Consider the following 27,124-nt stretch of genomic DNA (forward strand, 5'->3'; position numbering starts at 1 on the left):
CATTTTGAGATGGATTCTTTCCAGGTGGTGATGAATGCAGTTACTGTTAGTGGCTTGTTTCGCAACGAGCCTCGAGGAAGGCAGCAGTTGTGGGGATGGCAAAAAAAAAAAAAAAAAAAAAAAATCTGATTCAGCTGTGAGGGCTTTATGGCGGGTCGACAAACGGAATAATTCAGTCTGCCGAGTGCCACATGTTCCCCCAGATGTGCTAAAACAAGACAGAACGAGACATTGGCACCACACAGACAAGTTATGAACAAGCTGGCGAGGTCGGGACTTTCTCGTGGAGAGGGATGCTCCTTCTGTCACATGAGACACGAAGCAAAAGTTCATAAAGATCCCCGTGAACAGCACCGCCAACAGTCCTCAGCGCTACAGCATCCAGCTACACAATCACTCCATCGCAATTAAGAAAACTGGAATCCTGCCGATTTTAATATCCTTTTCGATTTTTACAAGAACAAATAAAAAAAAGCCACAGGTCTGTTCTCAACTGCTTTATTTGCACTTACAAAAATTAAAAAAGATTATCAAAGCCCGCAGAAGCTTCTTTGTGGTGGAACCTTTTGTGCGATTTTAACAGCGAGCCCTTTTTATAGCCTATTATAACTTTGAACTTTTAAAAAAGGGTCTGTAAAAGACAACGCCTAGAAAGAAGAAGTTAGTAATGTTCACTTATTAGTCACAGTTTACTGCATCGTTATTACGAGGAAGAAAGAATAAACGCTGACATGAAACTACACAAGCAGAGGATACTTCTCCAGGAGCTTCACACAGACCAAGTGACCACCAGCTGTGTGTTTGTGCGTCGCTTTCTCTCTAATGCGGCAGGGCACTGAGATGGTCAGTGCCAGGCATGAGCCGGTAATGTTGAAGGATACAGAGAGAGTCTGGGCCTCACTAATGAAAGCTATGCTGTGTGCCACCATCTAATTAGAAGGGAGCAAGTGTGTTCACGCTATTTCTTGCTGTCATCTCACACACGCACACACACACACACACACACACACACACACACACACACACACACACACACACACACACACACACACACACACACACACACACACACACACACACACACACACACACACACACACAATAAGAGAAGAGAAAGAAAGCAAAATCAAATCTACAAAGAAATGAGACGCAGCAAACCAGCAGTCAGCCTTACTGGAACTGTGCATATCAAGTTGTTTACCCACCTACCATGTAACGTTGAGTGTGTGTGCATTAGAGTGTGTGTGTAACTAAGCTTCGGTGTTTTTCTACATGCTCATAGAGGCGTGCATGGAGCCGCCTCCCGTATCCCCGTATTCATGTGTAGACGTGGATCGCATGCAAGCAGCCTGTGTGTCGTCTTCTCTGGAGGAGATAAGAGGAATTGCCTGAAGGCAACGGGCTCCTCATGTTATCTGCATCGGGAACACAGCAACAGGCAGGATGGCCGGCAACCAGGCAGACGGGACAATAGTGAGCCAGACGATCACCGTGTACAGCGTCTGCTGCTGATGTTATAATCTAGGAATCAGCAGTACTGCTATTTCATTTCGTCTTTGCTTTTCTATTACAAGGGAGGGGTTGAAGCAAATTCACACAAGGGTGCGCTTCGGCGCTGCTGAGCCCCTGTTTTAGGTAGCAAAAACCGTTAAACTCTGACGTTTGGAGAAGGTCTTGAACAGTGGCACAGGTCCAACAGGAACCACGACAGTTGTTGTGTACGACAGGGGAAACAGACCCAAACTGAAGAGGAGTTGGGAAAGTGTCTCTTTCTACGTCCATCTTAACAAAATGTTTTTGTTATGAAGGCCTTTTATATTTGCCTGTTTGGAGATTCGGTCAACACTGATCCATGTACGCTCTGTGTCAACAACAAGCAAGTTTAATCAAAGCACAGCAACAGCAGTCTGTCATTAACAGAGTCTGCCAAATAGTTTCCACTCATTTCTCTGCTGTTTGGATGCCGAATGGTTCTGTTGACACTTGATACTATTTGAATGTGGTGAACTAAAACAGTTGTGGCACCACAGTAAATAAATATAAATCTTTTTTAAATTTTTATTCTATTCTCTTCATGGCATAGCACTAAAAGTTGATTTGGTGACATTTCCTGTGTCCCACATTTGCCCTCATCTATACAGGACACATTCGTCGAACATCCTCTTTATAGTAACACTAAAATTAAGTGATGTAACCCTAATCAAACTTTAATTGTGGACTGATGTCAAAGTTATGGAGTAGTAGTTGAGAACTGTCTTCCCGTTATGGATGGGTTTTAGTCACAATATTCCTAACACATGTGCACCTAAAAGTAAAAGCAGTCTAGCTTTTAGTATGCAGGTGACATGAGCCAGAAAACTTTTTGGACACTGAGCAATGGTGCTCACTAACCTTTAGGTGACCCAATTGGAGCTTCGCTTTGGGACTTTACAAGGCGGCCATCAGTGTAAGGGCTGCTCTGGGAGGCAAACGAGACCTCTGGGCTGGTCCCGTCTCCTTCCCCCACCCCGTCGTCGTCCTCATCTTCTTCATTGTCCTCCTCCTCGTCCTCTGCCACCTCCTCCTGCGCGTCCTCTTCTCTCTGTTCCAGCTCTGTCGTGTCGTCCTGCCTCTGTCTCTCCTGCTGCTTGCTGTGATTCTCGATGACCTGTTCAGTTGATAGAAAAACGAGGTGTGTCACTGGTGAACTTCAGGTTTTGGTGGCAAGAGGACGACTCAATGAACAAACTGTAACAGAACATATTACATTTGTAAACTAAGTTAGCAGCTTGAGATTCTGTGTAATAATTAATAGAGTGCTTCATCAGAAACTTTTATTTTTCAGCGCTTATTATCTGCAATAATCCAAAGTCCAAAAGAAAAAACACATTGGTGGTGTGGTGCTAACTTTCTCTAAGGTAAACACAAAGTGCAATATTTTGTAAACAATGTGCATTTTCCTTTGCGATTCAACAATGCAGAAAGCACATTAGTGACTACATCAAACCTCCTTCAGGACACACTTAAAAGTGAAGCACAGACTTTAACACGGTACAAGTAGTCACATAAATGTTACTTAAATCCTTTAAAAAAATATAACTGACATTTTCACAAGAACATATATTTTAGCTAATGTTTATAATGATATAGAAATACGGCAAAACTCCAAGATGAACTATGTCGTTATACTGGGTGGGTAACCTATCCTGAGACCAAGTCTCTGTGGCAGAAAAATATGTGTTTTATGAAATTAAAAATACTATTTAAATGCACTTTGTCTGGTTGTTCACCTGATTGGCTGTCTCCATCACAACCTCAATGTTGAGGTTCTGTGCGGCCATGGCCAGCAACTCGTCATCATCGTCCCCAACGTCCCAGGCATCACTTGTGATGCTCTCGAACTCCTGGAAGGTGGTAGCCTTCTTGGGCTTGCCTGGCGTGGCCGGAGGAGGCTTGTTGCCTGCTTTAATCAAGCTAGAGGACAGAGAGATAGCCACGAAAACAGAGAAGAGGAATGAGGAGAAGAGGTGGGCTGATGACAAGTGATTCATTTTGAGACAGGTGGGCGAAGAAATAAAGTTACACTAGGCGCTCAATAATTAATAAACTAAACATTTGGCGTGAATCAAAGTCTAAAAAATAGCAATACTTTACACACTGACGTGTTGGTAGAAGATACGCAATGAAGTGGCTCACACCTCTAAACAAAGACCGTTAATCTTAAGAACAACAATCAAAAGCAGATCTCAAGACCTAACAAGACTGAATCTTGGTCACGTTAAAAAAAACTGAGTTGCTGTCTTTTTGTCGCAAGGACACCATTTGATTCAGGCAGAACAAGAAATGCAACAGAAGAAGAGAATTCAATTAAATTCAACCTTTACTTGTCATGCGATGCGGAAAAAAGGAAGGTGGGAGGAGGGAAGGTGCTCTGATTTCTAACAAAGACAAGTATTACCATCATAAAAAGGGAGCGACTTGTCCATATGAGTTTACTTTCATCATAACGTATAAGAAAAGAGAGAGTCTGAAACTATACGCGGACAAAAAAACAGGGAAATTGAATTCAACCCCCTGTGGAAATGTACCTGATTAAACATCAGTCAAAGGAAATAAAGGGAATTTTACAAAATAATAGGGTGTTTTGGTTTCTTTGTGTGAGTGTGAGCCTCTGTATGAATGAAATTAGAAATGCACAATCCAAAAAGTCAAAAGTATTTCCTATGCAGAACTAAATAATGATTCAATAAAACAAAGTTTTGTACAGATTTAACTTTTCAAGGCTTCGCTGTTTTTCTAAGTTATTTTTGAGCTAACATTTACTGTAAGCTCCAGGGTTTTTTTTTTAATGAATAAAATCAAAAATGCATTCATTCTCATATTTTTACACACCAAAGACCTGTGTAGGTACTTTCATTTGAATTGGTAGATCTTCAAATTATGTAACAGAAGCAGTTTGTACTGGACATGATTACAAACTTTCAAATAAGTTCAAATAAAACCAACTGGGAGCATGTCTTTTGTCCTTTAAGGTGTCAAACCAACAATCTAACAGCTAGATTGTTCGGCAGGTGACCACGAACTCTGCAGAGCAGCACAGGCCATACACTGCATACAAAATGTTATCAGGATTATACTGCAGGACCCAATGTATGCAGCTTCACACATTTAAGGATGTTGAAGTTATGGCGACGTCCCAGTGCATGATGTCACCGCTGATGTCTTTGTTGAATTGCAAAACTAAACACTTGCACATTCCTGGGAATGTGGCTAAAAGTAAAACATGTTTGACAGAATCGATCTATAGCAGACGCTTTCTATCTTCCAAGTGGATCTGTAGCCACCCTTCAAAATGTCTGACTTGTTTTGTTCCTTCCTGCCAAATACTCATTCTCTGTTGGTAACGGTGAACTGAAAGAAACTTTGAAACTCAATTCAGTTGGTGAAGTTACATAATCATCCATAAAGTAGATGCTGCTGATCAACAAGGAAGTATGTCTACTAGGAAGTAAGAGACATACTTAAAAGAAATAGTAAAAAGAAGACAACACACAGCCAACTAAAACTGATCTTCCATGATCAAGGAAGATATATTCCGCCAGTGTTTCACGCAGAATAAATACATCATTTTAGCTTTTGAAAGTTAGCTTTTAGCAAACGGAGAGGACGCCAACTTCAGCTAGGGTATTTTGTCGTTTAGCAACTGGGGCAAATGGTTAGCATCAGCAAAAATAAACTTAAACACCGGCGGAAAGCAAAAGTCCAAACGAACACCAAGCTACTCCAAAAACATCATAGTGCATTTAACCTATAGTGACGAAGTTATTTTAACTTACTTAGCATGGAGGAGCGGGTCGAAAGGTGGATGTTGTGCGCCGTACACATGCTGAATGCTGAGGAAGTGAAGAAGAGAGAATGTAAATGAATGAGCTAAGCTAGCTAGCTTAATTCAGAACTGGCTGTCAAGCTAGCCATGTTAGCTTCTTATTACCCATAACAATGCTCGTTAATACTACAAATAGGGGACTTAGTGTGATGGAAACGACTCGTTGCTGTAAAACCATGGCCATTTCGTATTATAAAGCGGTTAAAGTATAATAAGTTACAACTCTGTGAGTGCGGTGTGGGTACATTGGCTTAACTATTAGCCACTGTTAGCTCCGTAGCTCTAAGTCAGCTAAAAGCAGAAAGGCGTAACTTGTGACTATTTTTTATCAGATAAAGGCACGTCACAGGGGGTGAAACTCGCAAACTGCGCAATATCGGAGGACCGTGAGTAAAAGTAGAAGTTCCGTTTGAAGCTCAACAGTGCGGCGTCAGTGAAGTAGGGCTAGCTACGCTAAGCTAGCCGAGCAGGAGGGAACACGTCACTCACCTGCCAGGAACCTTCGCTGCATTTCTTTTCCAGAACTGTTTCTTGTTTCCGTCATTCGACATTTTCCTTCTGTGGTCCAACCAGTCCTAAACACGAACACGCGAACGCTGTCGTTATCGGTAAAACGTGAAATGTGTGTTTATTTACACCATGTACCCTCCTCCAAAACTCAGAGAGCTGCCATGTTGATACTTCCTAATCGGCAAGCAAACGCCGCTGTGATTGGCCGGACTGACACTTCCTCCATGTGAGCCAATCACAAGTGAGATCCGCCGTGAGGCGCACGGCAAACTGCGACGTCACGATCTGTCTTCGCTTGTGTTAAAAGAAAGTAATGTGTCAATCAAAAGAAAGACCATCAGCATCAGGACCAGAAACGGTGACGCTTTATCATTTAACGTTGTTACTTCCACAGCAGTTTCTAGTACCAAGCATGTGTATTGGTTGTTCAGTGAAGTTTTGTATTATGCACCAGTGTGCATTATCTCTAAAGTTGATTAGAAATCATGTCAGCATCTTGCACTGGTCAAATAACGTGCCTCTCATGAAATCGGGGCAGAGTTATTACAAAATCACAATTATTGGAATGCCTTTTGTTTGAGGACAAATATAAAAAGTGTTGACCTACACTATTATTTCAGTCAGGGACAAGTATATTTGTCTAAATGCCAGATTTGGCCCGAACATGAAAATGCATGATTAATTAAATATTAGAAGTAAAAGATTTACTCAGACAACACCTTCTGCTGTTCCACTTTTTATTACTTCGCCTCACTCTCAACGCAGAAGCATGTTATGGAGGTCAAACCCACATAAACACAGTTTTAGTCATCATTTCCTTGTTAATGCTGGTGTTTGCCTCATCCCTCTTTGAAGGTTATGCGAGATCACGGTCGTTATTAAGTTCTCAGTCTGCGGCAGCATATGGAGGAGAGGGATGGGAGAAGAGAGCTCTCACTCACTCCCTATTTCACAGACGTTGTGCGTGCTGTTACGGGTATCGGTGGAAAAGTGGTCAAAGTTGTCATACCTATGCATTCGTTTGGCTGCGTAATCCTCATACCCACGGTGAGTCAGTTGCCCTTTAATTGTTGCTTATTTTATTTAATTAATTTGACAAATGGCCACTACAATTACAATACACTGGATGAATTGTTTCCTTAGCATTAACTGTAAAAAATGAAATGAAAAAGTGATTCCCGGCAGGTCATGTGACTTAATATACTATTTCCAACGCAGAGGTCAGCATTGGAAAGTCGGCCAGTTTCCTTTTCCACGGCCGAGTGCCTCCTCCTCCTGTATACACGATCTTTGAGCTAAGTCCCTCTGCTCTTGCTGGGCCAACAGCACTGACTCAACACTCTTCAGACGCCGCGCGGCGCTTCGTCATGCGGGCCGCAACAACTGACTAGCGGCACGTCCGAGCGTCATTATGGAAGAACGAGCCCGACTACTGACTTCGAAGCTTTTTCACAAGCACAGGCAGGTAGAAGTTGCCCTAAGCCGCATTGTCTTAGCGTGGAAGGAAACTGAGAGGAGCAGAACACGGAGCTGCGGGCTCATCAGCAACAGTGCTGAACCAGGTACGTCCAACACGGAGAAGGGAATGAGTTAAAACGGCCTGAGAAGTAGTCAGCCAAACTAATTATGTTAGAGAAATGCACATTGAAACTAAATACCAAAATGACATAAGAAAAAACAAAATACGAAAATGACATGAGAAACAAATATTAAAACAAAGTGTGGAAATTACATGAGAAAATTAATTAAACAAAATATGGAAATTTCATGAACACAAAAAAGGTCAAAAACATCAAAGGAAATAACCAATGTTTTATTTTATTTATTTTAAGCTTCTATATTACTCCAGGAGATGATTTGCCTTCGAAACCATCATACATGCAACAAAAGAGAAAAAAAGAGAAAGTCTGGAGCAGCTTGCTGTCTTCCCAGTCTGCACTTATCGGGATCATGCACATGTTGAGGGAGCAACAGTCGGGTCATGTTGCGTCTGTAGTTGGGGTCTGTACCCTGACAAGAGCAGGTCACACACATGGAGGTTTTTCAGAGATAATTAGGAGGCTCTTGTTTCTTCCCAGCAAACCCTCAAAGAGGTTTTGACTGTTACTCGACATGTCCTGGTGAACAGGGTTTGTTCACGCTCTCTTATTCAGGAAAGAGGCTGTCTTTGAGCAAAATCTGCAAAGAAAATAGTTTTTGGGCCAAGCCACTCTTGTTTTCAGCTTTGCCACTGAACTTTTTTTGAGAGGGACGTGGGGGGCATAAAGAGGGAGAATTGTCTCTAAACATAAAGCACTGTGTATCATTTTACTCCAATTTAAGAAAACAGTGAGGATGTATGCACTACAGCTGTACATATTCATTTTTCTAACTGGGTGCTACTATAAACCCAGAGTTGGTTCCGTTAACTCTTCATGAGTTTAAACTTGCCGTAGTTTACAGAGTAGAGATCTGAGTTAAAATGTCTCATGGAGGTTTTAGATTAGTTGATCATTAAAGTTTGGGTAGAAACCAGCAAGAGTAAGCCATGGATTTAAAAAAAGGAAAACTCTGGATTCAGCTATCAGTGCATTTTACAACTTTTAGGACATAAGGATTTAAATGAAGGCTATTTAAATGTTCATACTGGAAAGTTGATTCCCCTCAAAGAAAAGTATCCGCTGAATTACGCACAATTGTTTGCCCATTTTATGGAGCTAACTGACAAAACTAGCATTAAAGGGGAGCTAATATAATACATGTTATTCCTTTACTCTATAACAGTCCAAAAATATAAGTTAACATGACTGATGCTCTACCAAAATCAAAACATTTAAAGTGACACAACTCTAATTCGTGAGAATTAAATACGGTCCGTAGACAATAAATTGGGAGAGATGTTGTGGAGGACTTTCCATCTTTTGCATCGAACAACTTTCACTTAATCCAGATGTCCTCATAACCCCCTGAGGCTAATGTTTGTTCATCTCGATGAGTTCCCCGGTCTGCAATTACTGTACCATATCGAGTGGAGTTATTACAGCTGGCACTGCACACTTGAGTTTAAACCTGGTCATTGACCTTCCTCAAAGTGGTATCAAGCGCCCTATAACAACCTGCCATAAAGACTTCCATTTATTGAGTCAACGTTCAACACGGCTTCACCAAAAATCTCCCCCAATGATCGCTGCGACAAGAGCAGAGCTCTGTTTACTCCGGAGTTAGGGAATCGAGCCAGGAGACTTTGCTGGCAATAAATATCCAGTAAGTCCAACGTCAAACACCACAGAGCCGCGCTCTTTTATGAGGAAATCAATGATTGTAACTGCATAAGCGAGCTAAAGTGGCTGGTCATGTTTATCTTTTTCGACATGTGCTCTTTGACTGGAGTGTGGCTATCATTAGAAGTCAGTGCGGTCGAGTTAATCAGTGATCGCGGTGAAGACGGGGGCGATGGTGGAGGTGACCGACCCGAAGAAAGAAATGCTCCACGTGTTTGACATGTTGAGTTGCATCATGGGAGCCGCTCCACGAGTCCCTCTTTGTACAGTTCCCTCTCCGTTTGACCTACATTTGCAGCTGTAAATGTGTGCAGCTGTCTAAGACCGATTGCTGAAATGTCCTTGAGATAATTTGCTCTGGAGTGTGCAAGGGTGGTTAGTTTCAAGACGCGGGTTCGCTGCCCACGACAGCAGAAATAATGCAAACGAATGAGTAAATCAGGAGTAGGGTGGATTATGTTTCCCTTTGTCACGTACACCATCATTTTCCATTTCAGTATATTGGAAATTGAATAAGAAGGTGACAAAACAAGCGGGGGTGAATGCAACAGCGAGATGGTGACACATTAGTTGGCACAGATTTAACATTTTCTATCAAATAACATTTAGAAGTCAAGTTAAATCTGTGAATCAACCGCAGCACCGAGAAGGCAGAAAAAAGTTAATCCCAGCTGATAGCGGAAATTCATGCAGCGTGACTCAGATTTGACAGGTCTTCTTTGGCTCGCATTTCTTCCATTTTTCTTCCCCTAAATTTATATTTCCTATCCCCACACTCGCATCAAAACTGACACACAAGTGCCAAGAATGCCAAAGAAGGAAGTGATATGAGCGGTAAGCAGCACTCTGGTCCTGATGCTGCGGTTGAGACAACGTTAGCGGATGTGTTACCTCTTGACATTCAAGTGGATTCGGTCGAAATCGTGAGCGCCAGTCAGTCAGATTTGCCGAGCGGAGAACAAGACGAGGGTATCCCGGCCAGGAAGGTTTTTTTTTTTTTTTCCGTTCGCACACAGATGCACTCTGGCGGACTCACGAACAGAATCCAATCTCGGAGATGGCGTGGCCTCCGAACCTCGAGTAAATCCTGCGTCCGCATAATCCCTCGGTCGCTCCTCCTATACAATGCATGCTCCCGTCTTGGAGATCATGGCATTTGGAGAGCGTCTCCATGTTCCACCAAATCACAATGCTTTGCGAGTAGTCCTTCCTCAGGCCCTCTAAGCCTGGATATCTGTCTTGGCCAGGGGAGGGGGGTTATATATTTGCTTTCCCATCTGGCGGAGCTGGATACAGATCCAAAGGGTTACAGTCGGGGATTCACTTATAGCAATACAGGAAGTGTTGGGAATCAGGCTGGAATAGGGTATCCTCCCATATCCCACAGCCAAAATCCGCGTTTAACAAGTTAAGAAGCAAAACAAAGCGACGCGATTGTGTGCGTCAGTCGCTCGTAAAACCACAGTAAGTCTCAGGAGTTTGAGAAGAAAAAGCAGGCTCGAGCCTTGCCAGAAGCGCTTTGTCTTATTTTGAGTGTGTCAGTGGGATGAGCATGAGAGTGTGTCCAAAATGTTCATCCAGTTGATGTAAAACATATTTCACTGGTGAAGTGGACCGCCAGAAGAGCAACATGAGCTTTTTTGCTTCATCCTCTGGGTAACACGACTATCTGCACCCCAATTGCGTGGAAATCCCGTCAGCAGCGCCTTAGTCCCTCACTAAAGAACAAAAACATCCACCTTGCGGCGGCCGTGGAGGGAAAGTCGGGGCTTAACCAACGTCAGCAGGGTTCATCCTCTGGGTGAGTACATTTTATGAAATGTTTGCCATGTAAGTGATGGACCAAACAGATCGACATCGCCATCCCACAGTCTGCTGCTGCTCCTGTGGCTGTAAAATCCAAACAGCAGCTCATAAAAATGAGCTTTTCACTTTCTATTGAAAACAAAGCCGCGTGCAGTACTTTTGGCTCGTGCGGCGATCTAGCAACACCGCTGCACCCTTATTGGCTGTTCTCCCGTTCCGCCTTCCACCTTTGCCGCGCTTTCTTCTCCATCTGTTTGCCTAGGCCCTGACTTAACAAACCCCCCATTGTGCCTGGGAGGAATCCACATGTCTTGTTTGACAGCTCACTGCCATGTGTACCCAGGCAGAGCTGCGCTTTGTAATCTAAAGCGGGTGCTCAATGCACAGCCCTGCCTGTACGCTGCGAGGCGGCAGCAGAGGGAGGGAGAGGGGTCCCGGGGAATGAACAGTGCCAGAAAACAACAGCTGGAGAGATTGGGTAAACTGTATTACTGTTGCCACTGCATTACTGGCACTCGCATGCATCTGCAGCTAATAGCGCGGCGCCAGATGAATGCTTAAATGTTCGGTTGCACCGCCCGACCGCATCAGCGTTATCGGTCTCGCACCCTCGGTTGGCATCTGTTTCTTGCACCTCTCTTGCATCCGCGTTGCATGCCACTTGGAAATGCAGTATGTACAAGCAGAACAGGGATGACATAGAAACGACATAAATAGTGTGGGGACACCTACAAACGCGAGCATTTTCTTAAGCTTGCGCTGGCACATTGTCAGTGCCAAAACCTCAGCAACAATAAAGGGATTACACACTGATCCACTGTGTAAAGGGAGGGGTGCCGAGAACAACAGCAGAATATGAATATGATGACAGCTTGTTGTTGTCGCAGGACAAAAAGAAGGTGAGGCCGGGCTCGGTGCTGTCTCGGATATCACATGAAATCTCTTGTTCACGCACATGCAAGAATGCATCGAATATATATATATATATATATATATATATATATATATATATATATATATATATATATATATATATATATATATATATATATATATATATATATAATCTTGTGTTAAGATAAAATCCTGTAAGATAATCCCCCAAATATATCATACACTTCCTAATTTGGGGCCGATGAGAGAACGTCTGGGGACACGTCAACGCACGTGACGAGGCGTTCACAGACGTCGTGTTAATGTGAGGTACTGTGCAGGGAAGCGACATCTCCAGTAGGACGCCGCCCATTTTTTGGGGTCACCATGATGCTCGTGATGTATCCACAGATCCACAGATGCTTGGTGATCCACCGTGAAAGTACAAAGTAGTCTCTTCCGTTTGGGCCAATTTAGTCTCAACTTCAAGCGACTGCGACTGAAGTCAGTTGAGGTCGCTCGTCAGTTGTCACAGGGGAACGATACTAACCCGCCGCCGCGGAGGTTTCGAGTAGCGGTGCTCGCCGCTCGAACCCATAACGCCCGTTTTTAAAAGGGCAAAAGTTATGTCGATGGAATCGCCCCGATCAAAGAGCTGCATTTAATGGACCACCTAAGCTCCATTACATTAACTGAAAGATCCTCTTTGTTCCATCGTTATAGGATACAATTGTTCCCAAGAGCAGTGGCTCTCAATCCTTGTTGAGTGCTGCTGGATTTTTAGTAGTTAAAGGGCCACTACACTGATTTTAAACTCTATGCCTTCTCTCACGTTCTTCTTTTAAAAGCATATACTGACGCAAGCCACTGAGATTGTCAGTGCTCTCCATCTCCTCACTGGTTGCTTGCATTATCACATACAGCCCTTACTTAGAATTATGGAGTATTTTCTTTCTTTCTTTTTTTTACCTAGGAGGGATTAATCAACTCAAACTGGTCACATGTGCAACCTGAGATGAGTCACGAGCCAGAAAAGCTCGGGAGCCACAAATCGGCAAACTGGTCCTGGCCCTTTTTTTTTTTTTTTTACAGATTACAACAGCGCAGGTGTTAATCCATCTCATGTGGTCAGAGTGGAAACCAGTGGCACCCCGTGACCGGAGGACTTGGATGTTTCTGGTTCGGTGGGAAAAAAGACACCTAACAATGCCAGAGTTTGGGGATTACATTCACACTCCGGGCAAAGCGACACACAGACATTGCCAGAATTTGTCCTGCACATTGGTCGTCGCACATGCCAGGGTTACTGTCTCTGCCGCCGCTTGTTCTCATCGGCTCCCATGCGACTGTCCCTTTTTGAACTCGGCCTTATTTCCATGGCAGTAAAGCAGAAACCTCTCGTGTGGAGAACCTGAAGCCTGAAGCTGAAACTTCACAAGTCGTTTGACGTTGCTGCTGCTGCTGCTGCTGATGTTGTTGTTGTTGACAGTTTGAGAAATACAATTTGAGGAAACAGGGAAATTGCAAACCTGATTCTGTCCAAAACCTACCGGCACTTCTAAAGCTCATTAAAATAACACTTCAATTTGCAGTTTAGTCTGTGTAAAATGTAAATACGTTCAGTGCGGGACCATTTCCTGGCCAGGTGCGCTGCATCCTGACTGGATTCTTCTTGAACAAGCCATGGCCGTCTTTTTTTCTCTCAGTTTCCAGTTTTTATGCGATGCTAAGCTAACCAGCTGCTGCCTTTAGCCATACATATTGAGCATATGGACAATATTAGGTTTTAACTCTCTGAAAGAAAGCAAACGTGTGCATTTCCCAAAATATTTCTATTCCTTTTAAAGTGATTTTGTTGACCTGCTTTTATTATCTGCAGGTTATCAGTTAAATTACAGTCAATATTATCATAATATTTATTGGGCCTTAGCAGTAGTAACTACTTTGGGTTCAGTTTAGCTCTCACAACAGTAGGAATCATACTCATAAATCTTGTGGATTATGTACAGCCTACGACTTTATAAACAATACTTTTTTACTCAGGCGGTGAAGTGTTTTTTAATTTTTTTTTGCATGACCCACATAGTTAAAACTATATGCTTTGTATGAAAACATTGATATCAATATCTCCTGGCAGCCTCGAGCGTTTACTGCGGTCTCTGACGGGGTTCGCGAGTCGGTAACAGGAACACGAAGCGTCACGCTCCAGGCCAAACTAATTTAATCACTCGTGCCCTGAATGTTTCAATGACATTCTTAATGTCTGTGTTTAATTGTCAGCTCTTTATCTACATTGCCCTGCTCATGACATGAGTTCTGGTGGTTTTGTTTCTTAGAGATGTGAGGGCTCGTCTTCAACGGGCTTTTATTTTGGAGTAAGCTGGAGCGGCATTCAAGCTTCGGTTGCCACAACTTTTATTCATAGGTGTCACCTTTTAGCTTTGCAGCACCAAAACACACATTTGAACGCTTTCTTCCAAGTGCAGAGCAAGTTCCAGACGTTCGAGAAATAAACCCTTAGTCCCTGAAAAGCTGACTTTTTTGTTGTTGTTGTTGTTGTTGTTGCAGGTAGCAGACCCCTTCGGCTAACACGCTGAGCCCTGTGGTATGAATAGGCAGCACACACTCACACAGGCTGACTGCCGGTGCGACGATTCTTTACAAGCACAAAGAAAAAAGTATGTCAAGACAGAGCAGAGAGGATCTGCCGAGTATGGCTGAAGGCTTAGCATGTAGCTCAGAGACCGCACTGAGCTAAAGAAGTAGCTAAAGAATGTGTGTGCGGCTACGTCTTCTGTGTGTGTGTGTGTTTGGTGATGGGATTATTGTGTACTTGAGCGTGTACACGTTAGTCAGGGTTGGAACGTGGGAGTGTCGAGAGTTGGTCTCCAGTTCCTTCCCCAACACGGTTCACCGGGACTGTGAGCTTGATGCTCGTCGTGTCCGGGGTTCGTTTGACCAAGAGGCCGGTCTGACTCGTCAGGGAGAGAACCGCCGCCTGCACTCACGCGGTGATGAATGTTGGCTTTCTGTCCGAGACAGAAGTTGATTTGCCCACCAGGCGAACACGGGGAAAAGATTTCATACATTTTTCATTTTTTGGGATTCCACCGTAAGCCAGAGGGAGCTGCAGATAACAAACATGTAAATGTGTAAAACACGAGATAAGATATTTTAATGTATTCCAATGAATGTTTTGGCACAAATCGGGTACAAGTGTGGCGTTCCGATATGAAACGAACAGCAAATGCGTGATTTTGTGTCGCATTTTCTCAAGTCTAACACAGTTTGTTGTAATCTTGAGTTCTTTCCAACTCGACAGTGTTTGTGACTCAACATGCAACATGTTACCAAAGACATTCTGCTTTTTCTCATCAGTGTGCTGTGAGAGCATCCTCCTCGACACGCCATGTCTATTTTATTAACTCGGTGATTCATCACTAATTAATCGTGAACATATTGCACAACAGAAATAGTAAAAGTCGATTTTAGTCTGTCGGCCATCTTTCCACTTTCTCACGCACGTATTCAGAACCGACTGGACAAAAAAAAGATCTTCCTTCATGATCTGTTTGTGTTCCTTAAAACTCAATTCAAACATCTACAGGTGTCAGTGTCACAGACTGACCTAAATCCACAGACTGTAGCCTAAATGTTATTGTCAATAAAGAGCCGGCGGCGGCCGACACCCTTTTCACACAAGATATTTTGGACACGCCACATATGGGAAAGCACAGGTGTGAATGATGAAACTACTGATGGCTGTGTTCCATTTAGTTCTTGTATGGCGCCTGCTGGCTCACTATTCCACTGTCATGCTTTCTGGGGATGTTTTTAGTTGACTTTTATTAATATGACAAACCAGAACACCCGCTGGGGAAAACATATTGCCAAAGGAAAAGCTTTAAAGCAAGCTCACATATCTTTTTGTGGGAATTAAACGTTCATCTTTGAGATTGGATGGAATGTGGAAGTCAGTATCTTTCAATAACCCATTACATATGTTAATTCAACACCATAGATAGATATACATACGCAGAACACTAGAGATGCCATTTTTTTCTTCCTCAAACAGCTGGAATAAAACCCCCCAAAATAAAGCTATTATACACATGGCCATAACTCTTCCTATTTGTCAAAGTGTGAATATCGATGGCTATAAAGTTATTCATGCCTGCATGGCGCATCATCTTTATTTGAGAAAGAAATGAAATCCTATTCCCTCAGAGTCCCGGGAGAGAAATAATATGTCATGCCTGCCTCCTATCCATTTCACCGTATCAGCTGAATAAATTTGTAGGAGAGACTGGAACGCCTGTATGTGATGCGGTTGAAGAGGTCAGTTAAACTCATTGCAAGTGATATTGCCCTTTCCGAGCACAAAAGTGCACTTTTCAATGTGTTCTGTTGGTAGCGCAGCCATCTTTTTTCTGCTTGAATGCTCACAGTTTCTAAATTAAAATATAGAAATGGTTCACAAGGGAAACCAGATGTATATATTATATTTGGGCATCACCTTGTTAGCTTTGCGTTATCCCTTTTTTACAGTCTATATCATTGTTTCGCCACCTTTTTCTAGATTTCCCCTGGACCGCTCTCTTTCACACTCAGACCAGCTTCTTCTCACGCACCAGTATGAGTGCGAAAAGAAACCATTTCCCAGTAACTCCCTTTTATTTTTCCAAATCTCTGCCTTTCAAACACAGTAATTTAATACCCATTAAATCCTTTGATGGGACTGAGCAGCCCTTTAAGGCAACTGACCCATCCCATCTCTTCACTGCCAAGGAGGTACCAGAGCCCACCATACTGGGCTAATTCTGTAAACCTCTCGTACTCTGCCGAAGTCTTTCATCCCACATCGTTTTAAACTAGCAGTCTGAATCCCATTCCCCGCGGAGGAGGGAGAAAAAAAAGAACAAGAAGATGCAGCTCCTTCCCAAACACACAGCAGCTCTCTTGGGATACGGCTGTTACTCCTTTGTGAAATAAATGGTAATCCATTCTAAGGTCATAAGACACGGATGAAGCTCTCTTCATATTTCAGGGGGAACCTAAACTTACTTAAAACTTTATTTCCCTACTTGTTAGCAGACATTTGCCTGTTTACCCATTCAACAGATACAGAGCATTATTTGCACTCCTTTGATGAATGTTAGTCCAATATTCCCTCTCCCTTTTCGCTCGGTGTTTGTTCTCCACAAAGTTTCCGGGGGAAATACCTGTTCAACTTCCTCTGCTAGTCGCTAACTTTGTCTGTGGGCCATTTGGTGCTGGGCAGGAAGCGTATCGCGGCTTTGTATGTGAGCTTTCGCACTGAAACAGCTGCCGGCTACATCTGGAAATGAGGCTGATGGGTTCGATGAGACAATAAACAGTAAAAGTTGTGGCCCATAAAACCAAAACAATGATCTGGAATGAATGAGGGGAACTACAGACTCGGATGATACTTTCTTTGTGGGGTTGTCTCTGTAAGTGACCCATTTCACATTACACAGGGTCATGTGATCCATTGCTAATATGAGAAAATATTGATTATTGCAGCTTTAATGATATTTACAAAAATGATGAAGGATTTTTGGCAGCGTGTCTAACAGCTACAATTGCTTTGGTTTGTCCAAATGTGTATGGATACATACGAGAATGTATGCACAGGCTTAATAGTAGTTATATTGTAAGTGCATCATGCGCGGGTTATTGTTGCGTAATGCAGTTGTGTATTCATATCTCTCCAGCACACAGCCGTGCTGTTCAGCTGGGTGAAATAGTGGCTGTGTTCAAGACCAGAGGGGATGACCGAGACCACACGGAGACCGGGAGGAGTCAGAAAAAGGCCAAGCGGCACTCCCAGCTGCATCCCCATGCATTCACAGGTATACAGCCGACACTGATCATCCCACTCAAAAGGGACATTCCACTGATTTTACCCGTCAAAGTCAATGTGCCGGTCATGGCGAGTCCACTACTCAGCCTCTGAATACAGCCATTTCTTTTGTGGCTTGAAAGATAGGATATGTCAGCCGTATTTAATCTGTCTCCCCATCTTTATGTAAGTGCACTTAATAGCTGAGCTGCTGCTTTAAGAAATGGATACAGAGTGTCTTTTGTTCCCTCCAACAAAGTTGCCCGAAGCCGGTACTTGATCGCTGTCACTTTCATTTTACTGCAGTAGGTCATCGCCACATCGCAGTTACATTTTGAGTAAGTGTGCCAGAAGCCAGTGTTCAGCTGCACCAATCACAAGTGATCTGACACTGGAAATAAGCCCGTCGACAGCTCCACAGTCTGAAAGTAATGCATTAACAAGAGAGTCCCTCACAGCTTAGCCGACTGGGTCTAAGATGGCAGCATGCCAGTGACTTATGGGCTAATGCTTAATTTTGAGCCATTAGATTATATCCAAACAAGATCGGATTTACATTATTTATCACAGCCAAATGTAGAAAATTACCTCGCTAATGTGAGCTTTTACTGGCATTAGAGTGTGTCGAGTCTGACACGACTGCATTCCCACGAACTTGGCATCAAAGACACGTCCCGTCAGTTCCATCATGATTATGTAACTTATTAAAAGGATGATTTTTTTTTTTTGATTTTTTTTTGCCGCCCACTCTGAAACGTCTCTGTGCTTACCCCACCGCGAGCACGAGGTACTGTGAGCGATTTGGTCTGAAGAACTTGCCTGAAAAGTTAACTTTCCTATCTGATGAAAATAATGCTTAGTGTGATAATTTGACTATGAAGTGCTTAGCGAGTGAATCGGCTGTCAAAGTGCTTAGCGAGTGATTTTTTTTCTTCTTCTTTTTGCTCCTCAACGTAAATATTTCAGTTATGTTCAGAGCAGGATATTCTAACTTCTCTATCAGCAGAGCCCAGTTTTACATAAATCTCATTTCTTCCCTCATGCTCACATCTGATTGGCTCTCAGGATAAAGCCATGGCTCATTCTCAGGCTAGTGTCTAGTGGGAATGAATGTACTTGGTGCAAAATGGCCAACTGGACAAAGTATTCTAACTCCCTGCTATGATGGATGCTTTGATCGTGAGGGAAGTTAAGACTTTATTGAGCACGTGTGGTGTTATCTGCTGAAGTTATAACAGGAACTCTCTTGATCTGGTGATTGCATCTTTCTTTCTGCTGATACTCTTTTTCCCGTTCGCGGTCCAAGGACTTAAGATTGACTGTTCAATTCCTGCAGCAGTGTGACGAGACATACATACGATCATAATTCAGCAGTCACTCTGTTCCCTCCGCTCTGCTCCTCCACAGTTTCCTACGTGAGAAGAACAAGCCGGCACCAGTGGCGCTGTAGTGATGTCACCTTCCACTCTGCCAACGAGGAGCTCTGCCAGCAGTGGATCCAAGTTACCAACGAGCAACTGTCACTACTCGGTATGTACCGTTTAATGGCTTAACTTGCAGACGTGGCGATGCACTTTGAACCCACGCAGAGCTTCTCAACGTTATCCTAATCATTTTCTTGACGATGCTTCATAAAAGTTCCACGTATTAGGAAACATGGGTTCAGTCGGATCAATAGAGTGGTTTACATGGGTGCGCTGTGGTTTACGTGGACAGTTTTGGTGAGGAAATGGATTAGTGTTGTGTGGACCAAACAGTTTGACTTGTTTAAAGGAACAGTGTCCAGGTAGGATTAAGGGGGATTTATTGGCCCAAATGGAATATAATATTCATAACCTTGTACACATTATTGAGGGTCACCGTAGTTCTCCCACACACTTGGAAATGGAGGGCTAAGGGTAGGGGTATTCAGTTTGACGGCACTAGATCCTTCACACTGCTCCAACCCTAGAACAGCCACCTCGGGTGACCTTTACCCGAGCGATTGTGGTTACGTCATTTCCATTGTGTTGCTTTTGTCTGAGTTGCGTGGGTCTTTGTGTAGCTTCATGATGCTCACAGACGTTATTGAAAGTGGGCGTGTCTCCCTGCTCCGATCCGTTTCTCAGGAGTTTGATGCAAAAATGTCCGGTGGGAATTATTTGTGTTGCATCGTGCTCATGTCCACTCCACACAACAAAGACCTATCCAGTCTGTGCGGTTAACTACACAATACATAAACTAATTGTTCCATACCTTGTGTTTCTCGCACAATATCGGGTGCTTAAAAAATGAATAAGACGTTAGCTCAGATTGGCAGGAAGCTACCTGCGGCTAAAGCTGGAGGGATGACGTAACACGGAACAGTTATTTATACGTTGTTGTTTTTTCCCCCACACGAATGACCCGCAGGGGTATGCAAACGTTTATAAGAACCCGTGCTATATTTTTTGAAACTCCGTGCTTTGTGTGAAACGGCTTTAAGATTGGACTGTAAGATATTGTGCCGTAAAGTATATTCTGCATGGCGGGAACGGGCGGTCTGTGAGGATCAGGCTTTTTATCTCTCAAGCAATTTCAATAGCTGTCAGCAATGGGCACAAGGGATATGCAATACAATCTGTTTTCCTGAGTGGTTTATGGACAACTTCATTGGGACACCACCTTACAGTATGTAACATAAGTCACTGCAACACCCAAGGAAAACCTCGGAAACCCTGCGATCCGTCAAAGGATGCTTCTATTGTGAGGTTTATCGATGTGAGTTTGAGGGCAAACAAAAGGAAAAAGGACAGAAATAATTTAACAGATTAATATCTCAGACCAAGAAACTGTTATAATAAAGAGGAGTTCATCGTTTCACGGTGCATGTTTAGTTTATATTTCCGTGAGATCACTAAAGCGTTTAAGATGAGACTTGTTACTAAATGAGCTTTTCTACTCCTTAACCAGACTGTAAGTAAAGGCTGCATTATTGTCCATTAAAAAAAAAAAAAACACAACACTTCATTTTTTTCAGTAGATTCAATGGCCTCCGGACAGCCCATAAGCAAACCAACAACACAGGTTGTCCTCCTGCATTTCTCTTACAGATAGGACCTCACAGACATAAAGAATGGAGCCAGCTAGAACCAATAGTCTGATAAAACATATAAATGGTGGTTTTACAAACATTAACAGAGTGTACTAAAAATATCTTGGCTCGCACAAGAAGCACGGAGAGTATGTGTGTATTATTGTGTGCACCCAGCTTACTGTCCAGAGGTGCTCCAGGGAATCTTTATTTGTCTTTTCACACGTTAACATGCGTTTTTATTTATTTGAATGTAAAAGTCATAACTGAAAATGTACATAGCGCATCATCCTTCAACATTTTGACATCGTCCGGAAGACGTGGGGAATTCAACATGCTTTCCAATGATCGACTGACGCGTTACAATACCAGAAAAAGGTTATTATTACACCATCAGTCACTACACGTTGAGCTTTATTACACATTTGTCCGAGTTGAGCGCAAAATGCAGTGCTTAACATGTATAATGTGATCGCAAATTGATTATACGTTTGAGACCTTCAGGATTTAGTGTGTAACTAGCATGTGGAAATTGGAGTCTAAGATGGGTTTAGCCCATTTGAAACGACCTACTTTGCCCCGCTTTGACTTGCAGGATGAATCAATTCAAGAGAATTAACTGCATTCATTGTGAAGATGAAGCTCCACAGTACACCTTTACGTCCCCCATTGACAATCCATTTATGTAATGTAATGGAACTTTTGTCTTATTGCCAAACAGATATTGCACCCTATATTTCTTTGTGCTCATTTAACTCCCGATCCCAATCCATTCATTTCCAATTGGAGCATCTGCTGTATCTCAGTCTGTTGTCCTAAACGCAGTCTTCCACAGCCGCCATAAACAAGCCATTTAGCATTCTCCATCGCAGCACTGTGTGGGTTTATCACAGAATGATGCAGCACCTCCGAATTGCTTCTCACTCCTCCCATAGTCGGTAGACACGCCATTTATTTCGTGAGAGGCGTGTTTTGGGCTCCAGTCAGTTTGACGGAGCGATTTGAAAAAGGTCTGCGGTTAATGAAAACTTCATCAAGCTGCTTGTCAGTGACACCGTTGTAGGCACAGCAACAACAAAAAGGTATATGCTGAACCTTTTTTAATGACTATCTCATATCCCTCCCTCCTTTTTTTTGCAGCCAACCGACCGAAGAGCCTTCTGGTGTACATCAATCCCGTCGGGGGGAGGCAGCGCGGGAAGCGCGTTTACGAGCAGAAGGTGGCTCCACTGTTTCGCCGCGCCCGCATCTCGGCCGACGTGATTGGTGGGTCCCCATCAGCAGCGTTCCTCGACATTTAAATAAAAAATGAGCCTCGGTGGCCGCCGTGTAGATCTCCACTGCGGCCTCTCCAAGGGGCCGAAGAGGCTTGCAAGGATATGATTTGGCTGATAGCGCCATTAATCTTGCCACCACCTTAATGGAAGCTGTGATAGTTGATAAGCTTGGGTATCCAAAACACATCTATTATTCAATAAGTGTTTGCAGCAGCTACACATAGTCTGCGGTATTGATGGTCTATCAGTGTGAATGCTATTTACTCTGGGCTTCCAACGGCTTCTGTGAATGGCAGGATTGTATTTGTGTTATTATTCCTGCAAAACAGATTTTTCTTTTGTGTGTGTGTGTGTGTGTGTGTGTGGGTCCAAGGCTCATTTGGCAGGCTAATACACAATAGCTGAATTAGGTTGTTCTGTGCCACTGTGCCTTAAGCTCTCTCTGAGCGTTAATCTGCATGAGGGGGGGTCCAGTGACTGTTTCAAAAGTGCAGAGCGTTTCCCCGTCTTGTATTTCTCAATGCTCATGCTCGTCAGACCTCAAAGGGCCTATTGTTTTGTCAGCACATTTCTTTAATTGAAGTAGCACTAACCTGCCGTTTGATTTGTTTCCATAGTTACAGAGCGGGCCAATCAAGCCAGGGACCACTTGAAAACCGAGGCCAATCTAGATAAATATGACGGGTGAGTGCTGGAGCCGGGCAGCGGCTGCTTTCAAGCTTTCAACTCTGGTTCTTCTCTCGGTGTCGGTGTTGTCTGTCGATGTCGTAACGCGGCCTTCGAGCCTCTCAATTATCGCGCATTCAGGGTTTGCCATGAGGCCGCGTTGTGCTGTAATCGCTGTTGTGTCAGATTGCAATCACTGTGGCACTCAATGGCAAATTCAGAGCACGTCTCGTGCGCACGCGACACTCAACATGGCGCCGGCTGAGGCGGTGGTCAGCAGCGCGCGCTGCCGACAGCGCTAACAGCGCAGGCAAAGCTAACTGTTTATCTGAGAGGGGGGGACAGGCGCTACGTTACCGCCTTAAGCTAGCAGTGCAAAGCGGCGCGCATTACTCCACTATACTCTACACAGGACCTTTGACCTTTAAGTCATTCTGATGATCTCAGACGGTGACCGGCATTTGGAGTTGGATGTGTGTAACCTGCCGTGACTTTTGAACATCCTTTTAGATCAGATTACCTTCCAGTTGGCAGACAAACACGACGACACATGCCGGTAGTGTAACAAAGAGAGACTGTAATCGTTTCTGTTTTGGACCGTTTCCTTCAGCATCCAAGTGTGTGCCAAGTTAACGTTCTGAAGTGATAAGGGCGCTGAAGAGAAAGTTAAGAGATCACCAAATCACCAATTCCTCCCGAGGAACATGAATGTGTGCACCAAAGATAATTACAAATGTAAATCACAAATGTCAACCGAATGGAGGCGCGAGAGAAAAAGTCAGGGGACAGCTTAAGTGATTAGGATTGATCGTCTGGGGACCATGGTTATCTACACAACACTACATGGCAATAAAAGCTTGTATTCATATGAGAAGCAGAGATTTCTGCAATTAAATTAAATGTTTAAAGGAAAGCAGAATCTTTTATCCTGGTATGATTATTCAAAGCTTCAAAGACATTCAATTAAAAGCATTAAAACAGAAGTCACTGGGGACGTGCATTCGAATCTCTACAGTTTCATGATAAGTTTTGAAATATAGCTGATAATTTATCAGAATTTATCAAATCTAGAATCACTTTCAATAACTCTTAACGTCAAGATCAGTCAGATAAGTCGCGTAAGTTTATGTTTTTAAACAGCCGTACACGAGCAACGGGTAAAATGCAGCCGATGGCCGAACATTCGGGTCGTCGATAGCGGGAAAGGTTTTTCCGGCCGTCTCCGGCTTCAATTCATCCCATATCCAGCCCAGCAGATCATAATCCATAACCCTTTTTCTCTGCAGTTTATATAATTCATAGGTCCATTTCTGTAACGCTGGGCGACACTGTGTGAAATTCTTATTTAGTGAATGCTTTCAGAGGAACACCTGCTGCCCGCTGCCATTATTATCAAGGTATTGAAGTCATGTAGTTTCCTCCAGTCCGCATGTAATGGGACTCCTTAACGTCCGCCTATGGCGACCTGTACGACCTGAAACTATTCTGAGCGGCGTTCAACAGATGTCGTGTGGAACCTTTGTACGGCACATTGTTGATATCATCATTTTGTCTGTTCAGGGTGGTGTGTGTGGGTGGAGACGGGATGTTCAGTGAGGTCCTGCACGGGTTGGTCACCAGGATCCAGACGGACAACGGCGTGGACCAGAACCAACCAGAGGCGGAGCTGGTGCCGTGTTCTCTACGCATAGGGATCATTCCTGCCGGTGAGCTTCGGTCATTGTGTCGCATAAAAACATCCCCAGGGCGTGGAAACTGGAGCACGTAGTGGGACGGGTTTTGGTGATGATGATCTCTGAATGTCAACTTAAGTGAGTTTCCCTTTTGGTGTTCGTCTTGTTTTGTTTAACGCTTCAAAGGAATATTTTTTATAAATGCATAGATTGAAACCAGACTGAGCTTCCAAATGAAAAGCCTTGAAATATGGAGTGAAAATAAAACGGGGGTAAAAAGTCAGAGAAGCTTGATACCACTTCTCTTTAGTAACGTCACAGGTAAAGAGCAGCTTGTGGTCTAACTTCTCTACAATCAGAGTAGATTTTATTCTTTTACAGCTTACCGTTTTGCCTTTGCATTCACTCATACATTCCCACTTATCTCCACCAACAGCTGACAACATAATATAACGCTGACAAGTCACCTTATAATTTGTCGAAAGGAAACAACGTTTGACGTTTCCTCAAATGGGAAATCTCTTTCACCGTAACTCTCCTCTCTCCACATGCAGTACATCATCGGCTGAAAGCCCAGAGTTTACTCCAGCTCACACAAATGTTGGAAAATGCTCTCCATCCTCTCTCTAAATGATTATTTTTTCATCCTATAATATTCCAACTGAGACATTATCAGGTTAAGGAGGTGCGTTTGTCTATTTACCCATAGTGTTAATACTTTTAGTGTAGATTGATTGATTGCTCTATAATGTATGATAGGATGCCCACACTCTGGACTCACACCAGATGTTTGTACATGTTATGCAGCAGGATACAGAGACACACTCTTAATTACCATAGTGAATCAAATATAATAATAATAATAATAATAGTTTCAACTTATATAGCGCTTTTCATAGTACACAAAGACGCTTTACACAATAGACAATAACAGACGGAACAGAACACAAACGGGAAGACAAGAGCAAACAAAAAGAAACACAATATACAGAAACAAACAGAAATATATTGGGTTTGGGCATACTCCCTTAACAACATTAATGTTTTTCTTTTTAAAGATGAAGATTTTCTTATCAGAGCCTTCGTCTTGACGGTTAATTCTTCTGGAAATCTAGTTGTAAATTAAACTTTAACGGACAGTGTTTGCATGCTTTGTCAAGGTAAGTGTTGCACGATGGAGGCCAAGTTGTGTCAGTCAGGAAAAGGTTTGTCTGGACCCCCGCATAAAAATCTCTCCCAACAGAACGGTTATTGATTTCAGCATTGAGGAACTTCAGCCCTGCTGATCTGGAGATGTTGAGTTGCATAAAAGAATCTCTATGGCAACAGGGCAGGGGGCCCGCGGGGGCCCGCGGAGGGTCAATCATTCGAGGTGCCATGAATGAAAACGTGCTGTGTGACATTTTGAAATCACTGTAATTTTCATGAGGGAAGAAACGCAGCGCACGGAGACCAACGCCAGGCTCCCCGGTGCACAGCGTGAAGGTAACAACCGAGGGGTTTGAAATCAGCTGGAGACGCGGGAAATTATTTTAAGGCCAATTATAATCATCATTTGGATGTGTTTGACTCAGTTGTTGTGCCTTCTCATAATTACTGATGGTAGATAATTGTAGGTGTCTAAAATCTCATCTTTTCATTGAAGGACAACATGTTACAACACTTCAGCTCAATTACATGGAGCGGTTAGTCAAAAGTCAGGGCTGCGGAGAGGAAAGCTCTCAAGTAGACGTGGAGTAATTGTTCAAAAGATGTTTTGAAATGTAATGGGTATGCCATTCATGCAGTCCAAGGACTTCAGTGGCTAATTGTGCTCTAGTTTGCTTCCATCAAGAGTTAAACGGAGCCTGAAATGTCCAAAGCGATCCTCTTCTCTCCGCTTTTAAATCAAGCAAGGTTTTTGACGTTCCTTCCAGGGCATTGTTAAAGCAAAGGCATGCCGACGAGCCGTACGGCTTTATTAAAAAAGACACCTTCAAGAGTGTCTTGAGAAGTCAGATTTTTACGAGAATAGCAGCAGCAACAATGGCAATCCAGAAGTGACATGAAAAGATCCAAATTGAGCCTAATAATACGTGTTGTCTGTGTAATCAAAGCCTGAGGTCTCTTATTTCTCCGTGACATCGAGCTCCATTGTTGTCCAAAATCTGTTAAACACACACCAGCGAGCCACACTGTTGAACTGGGTGACGCGTTCCTTCATGACAATGAACATTGTCGCGTCATTGAAATCAATCCTCTATACACTGATCTGCTGGAATAAGTACGAGAGCCCCAAGTGTGTACTCATCCACCGCTGAAAGTAGTCCCTAACAAACGCACCATCGTCTCCTGTTTGAGGAACATTTGCAAAAAGCTACAGTTACTGTTACAGAAGGTGCTTCACTCTTTTTGTCTTCTCTTTTCTTTCCTTGCCGTATATTCTCTGAAAGGAGAAAACAAGCCGACGTTGAGCTTTCGCTATAAAAGCCGTAGACGTGTGTGCTTTGTAGAGCTATACTTCTCCACCGTGCCGTCATGGAGGGGTGTGTCGTTTCCTCCGGGCTGCCATTCATGATTTTTAATCAATATGACGATCAATATTGCTGTCAAAGTCATGTTAATGTGTCAGTAAGATATCAAAGCCCTCGATGCCAAGGTTCAAATTACAGAGCCATGAACTCATTTACGGCCTTGTCATCGAGCTGTCATGTCCACAGACGCTCGCTCTGTCAGACGTTTTCTATAATGTCGCTGTACTGCTGCCATTGACAGTAGCTTTTTTTGATTAAAAAAGAAA

At 43.3% G+C, this 27,124-nt stretch overlaps 2 protein-coding genes across 3 annotated transcripts in view; one reads left to right on the forward strand and one right to left on the reverse strand.

Annotated features, from left to right (window-relative positions):
- The window catches only part of tbc1d22a (TBC1 domain family, member 22a), a 105,853-nt gene extending 99,810 nt beyond the window's left edge, over positions 1–6,043 (reverse strand). For both annotated transcript variants that reach the window (XM_068587087.1, XM_068587088.1), the window contains exons 1-4: positions 5,855–6,043; positions 5,316–5,372; positions 3,270–3,453; positions 2,392–2,647 (exon numbers count right to left, since the gene is read on the reverse strand). In XM_068587087.1, coding sequence (XP_068443188.1) covers positions 2,392–2,647; positions 3,270–3,453; positions 5,316–5,372; positions 5,855–5,916 — 559 coding nt within the window. In that variant the 5' untranslated portion in view covers positions 5,917–6,043. The remainder of the gene's footprint in view (positions 1–2,391; positions 2,648–3,269; positions 3,454–5,315; positions 5,373–5,854) is intronic.
- Positions 6,044–7,286: 1,243 nt separating this feature from the next.
- cerk (ceramide kinase) overlaps positions 7,287–27,124 on the forward strand; it is a 34,462-nt gene continuing 14,624 nt past the window's right edge. The window contains 6 exon segments of the mRNA XM_068587019.1: positions 7,287–7,437; positions 17,550–17,687; positions 19,085–19,207; positions 21,870–21,995; positions 22,624–22,690; positions 24,233–24,378. Coding sequence (XP_068443120.1) covers positions 7,287–7,437; positions 17,550–17,687; positions 19,085–19,207; positions 21,870–21,995; positions 22,624–22,690; positions 24,233–24,378 — 751 coding nt within the window.

This window comes from Clinocottus analis, unplaced genomic scaffold (genome assembly GCF_023055335.1).
Source record: "Clinocottus analis isolate CAN_PGR_092001 unplaced genomic scaffold, fCliAna1.0.p SCAF_20, whole genome shotgun sequence".
NCBI lineage: Eukaryota > Metazoa > Chordata > Actinopteri > Perciformes > Cottidae > Clinocottus > Clinocottus analis.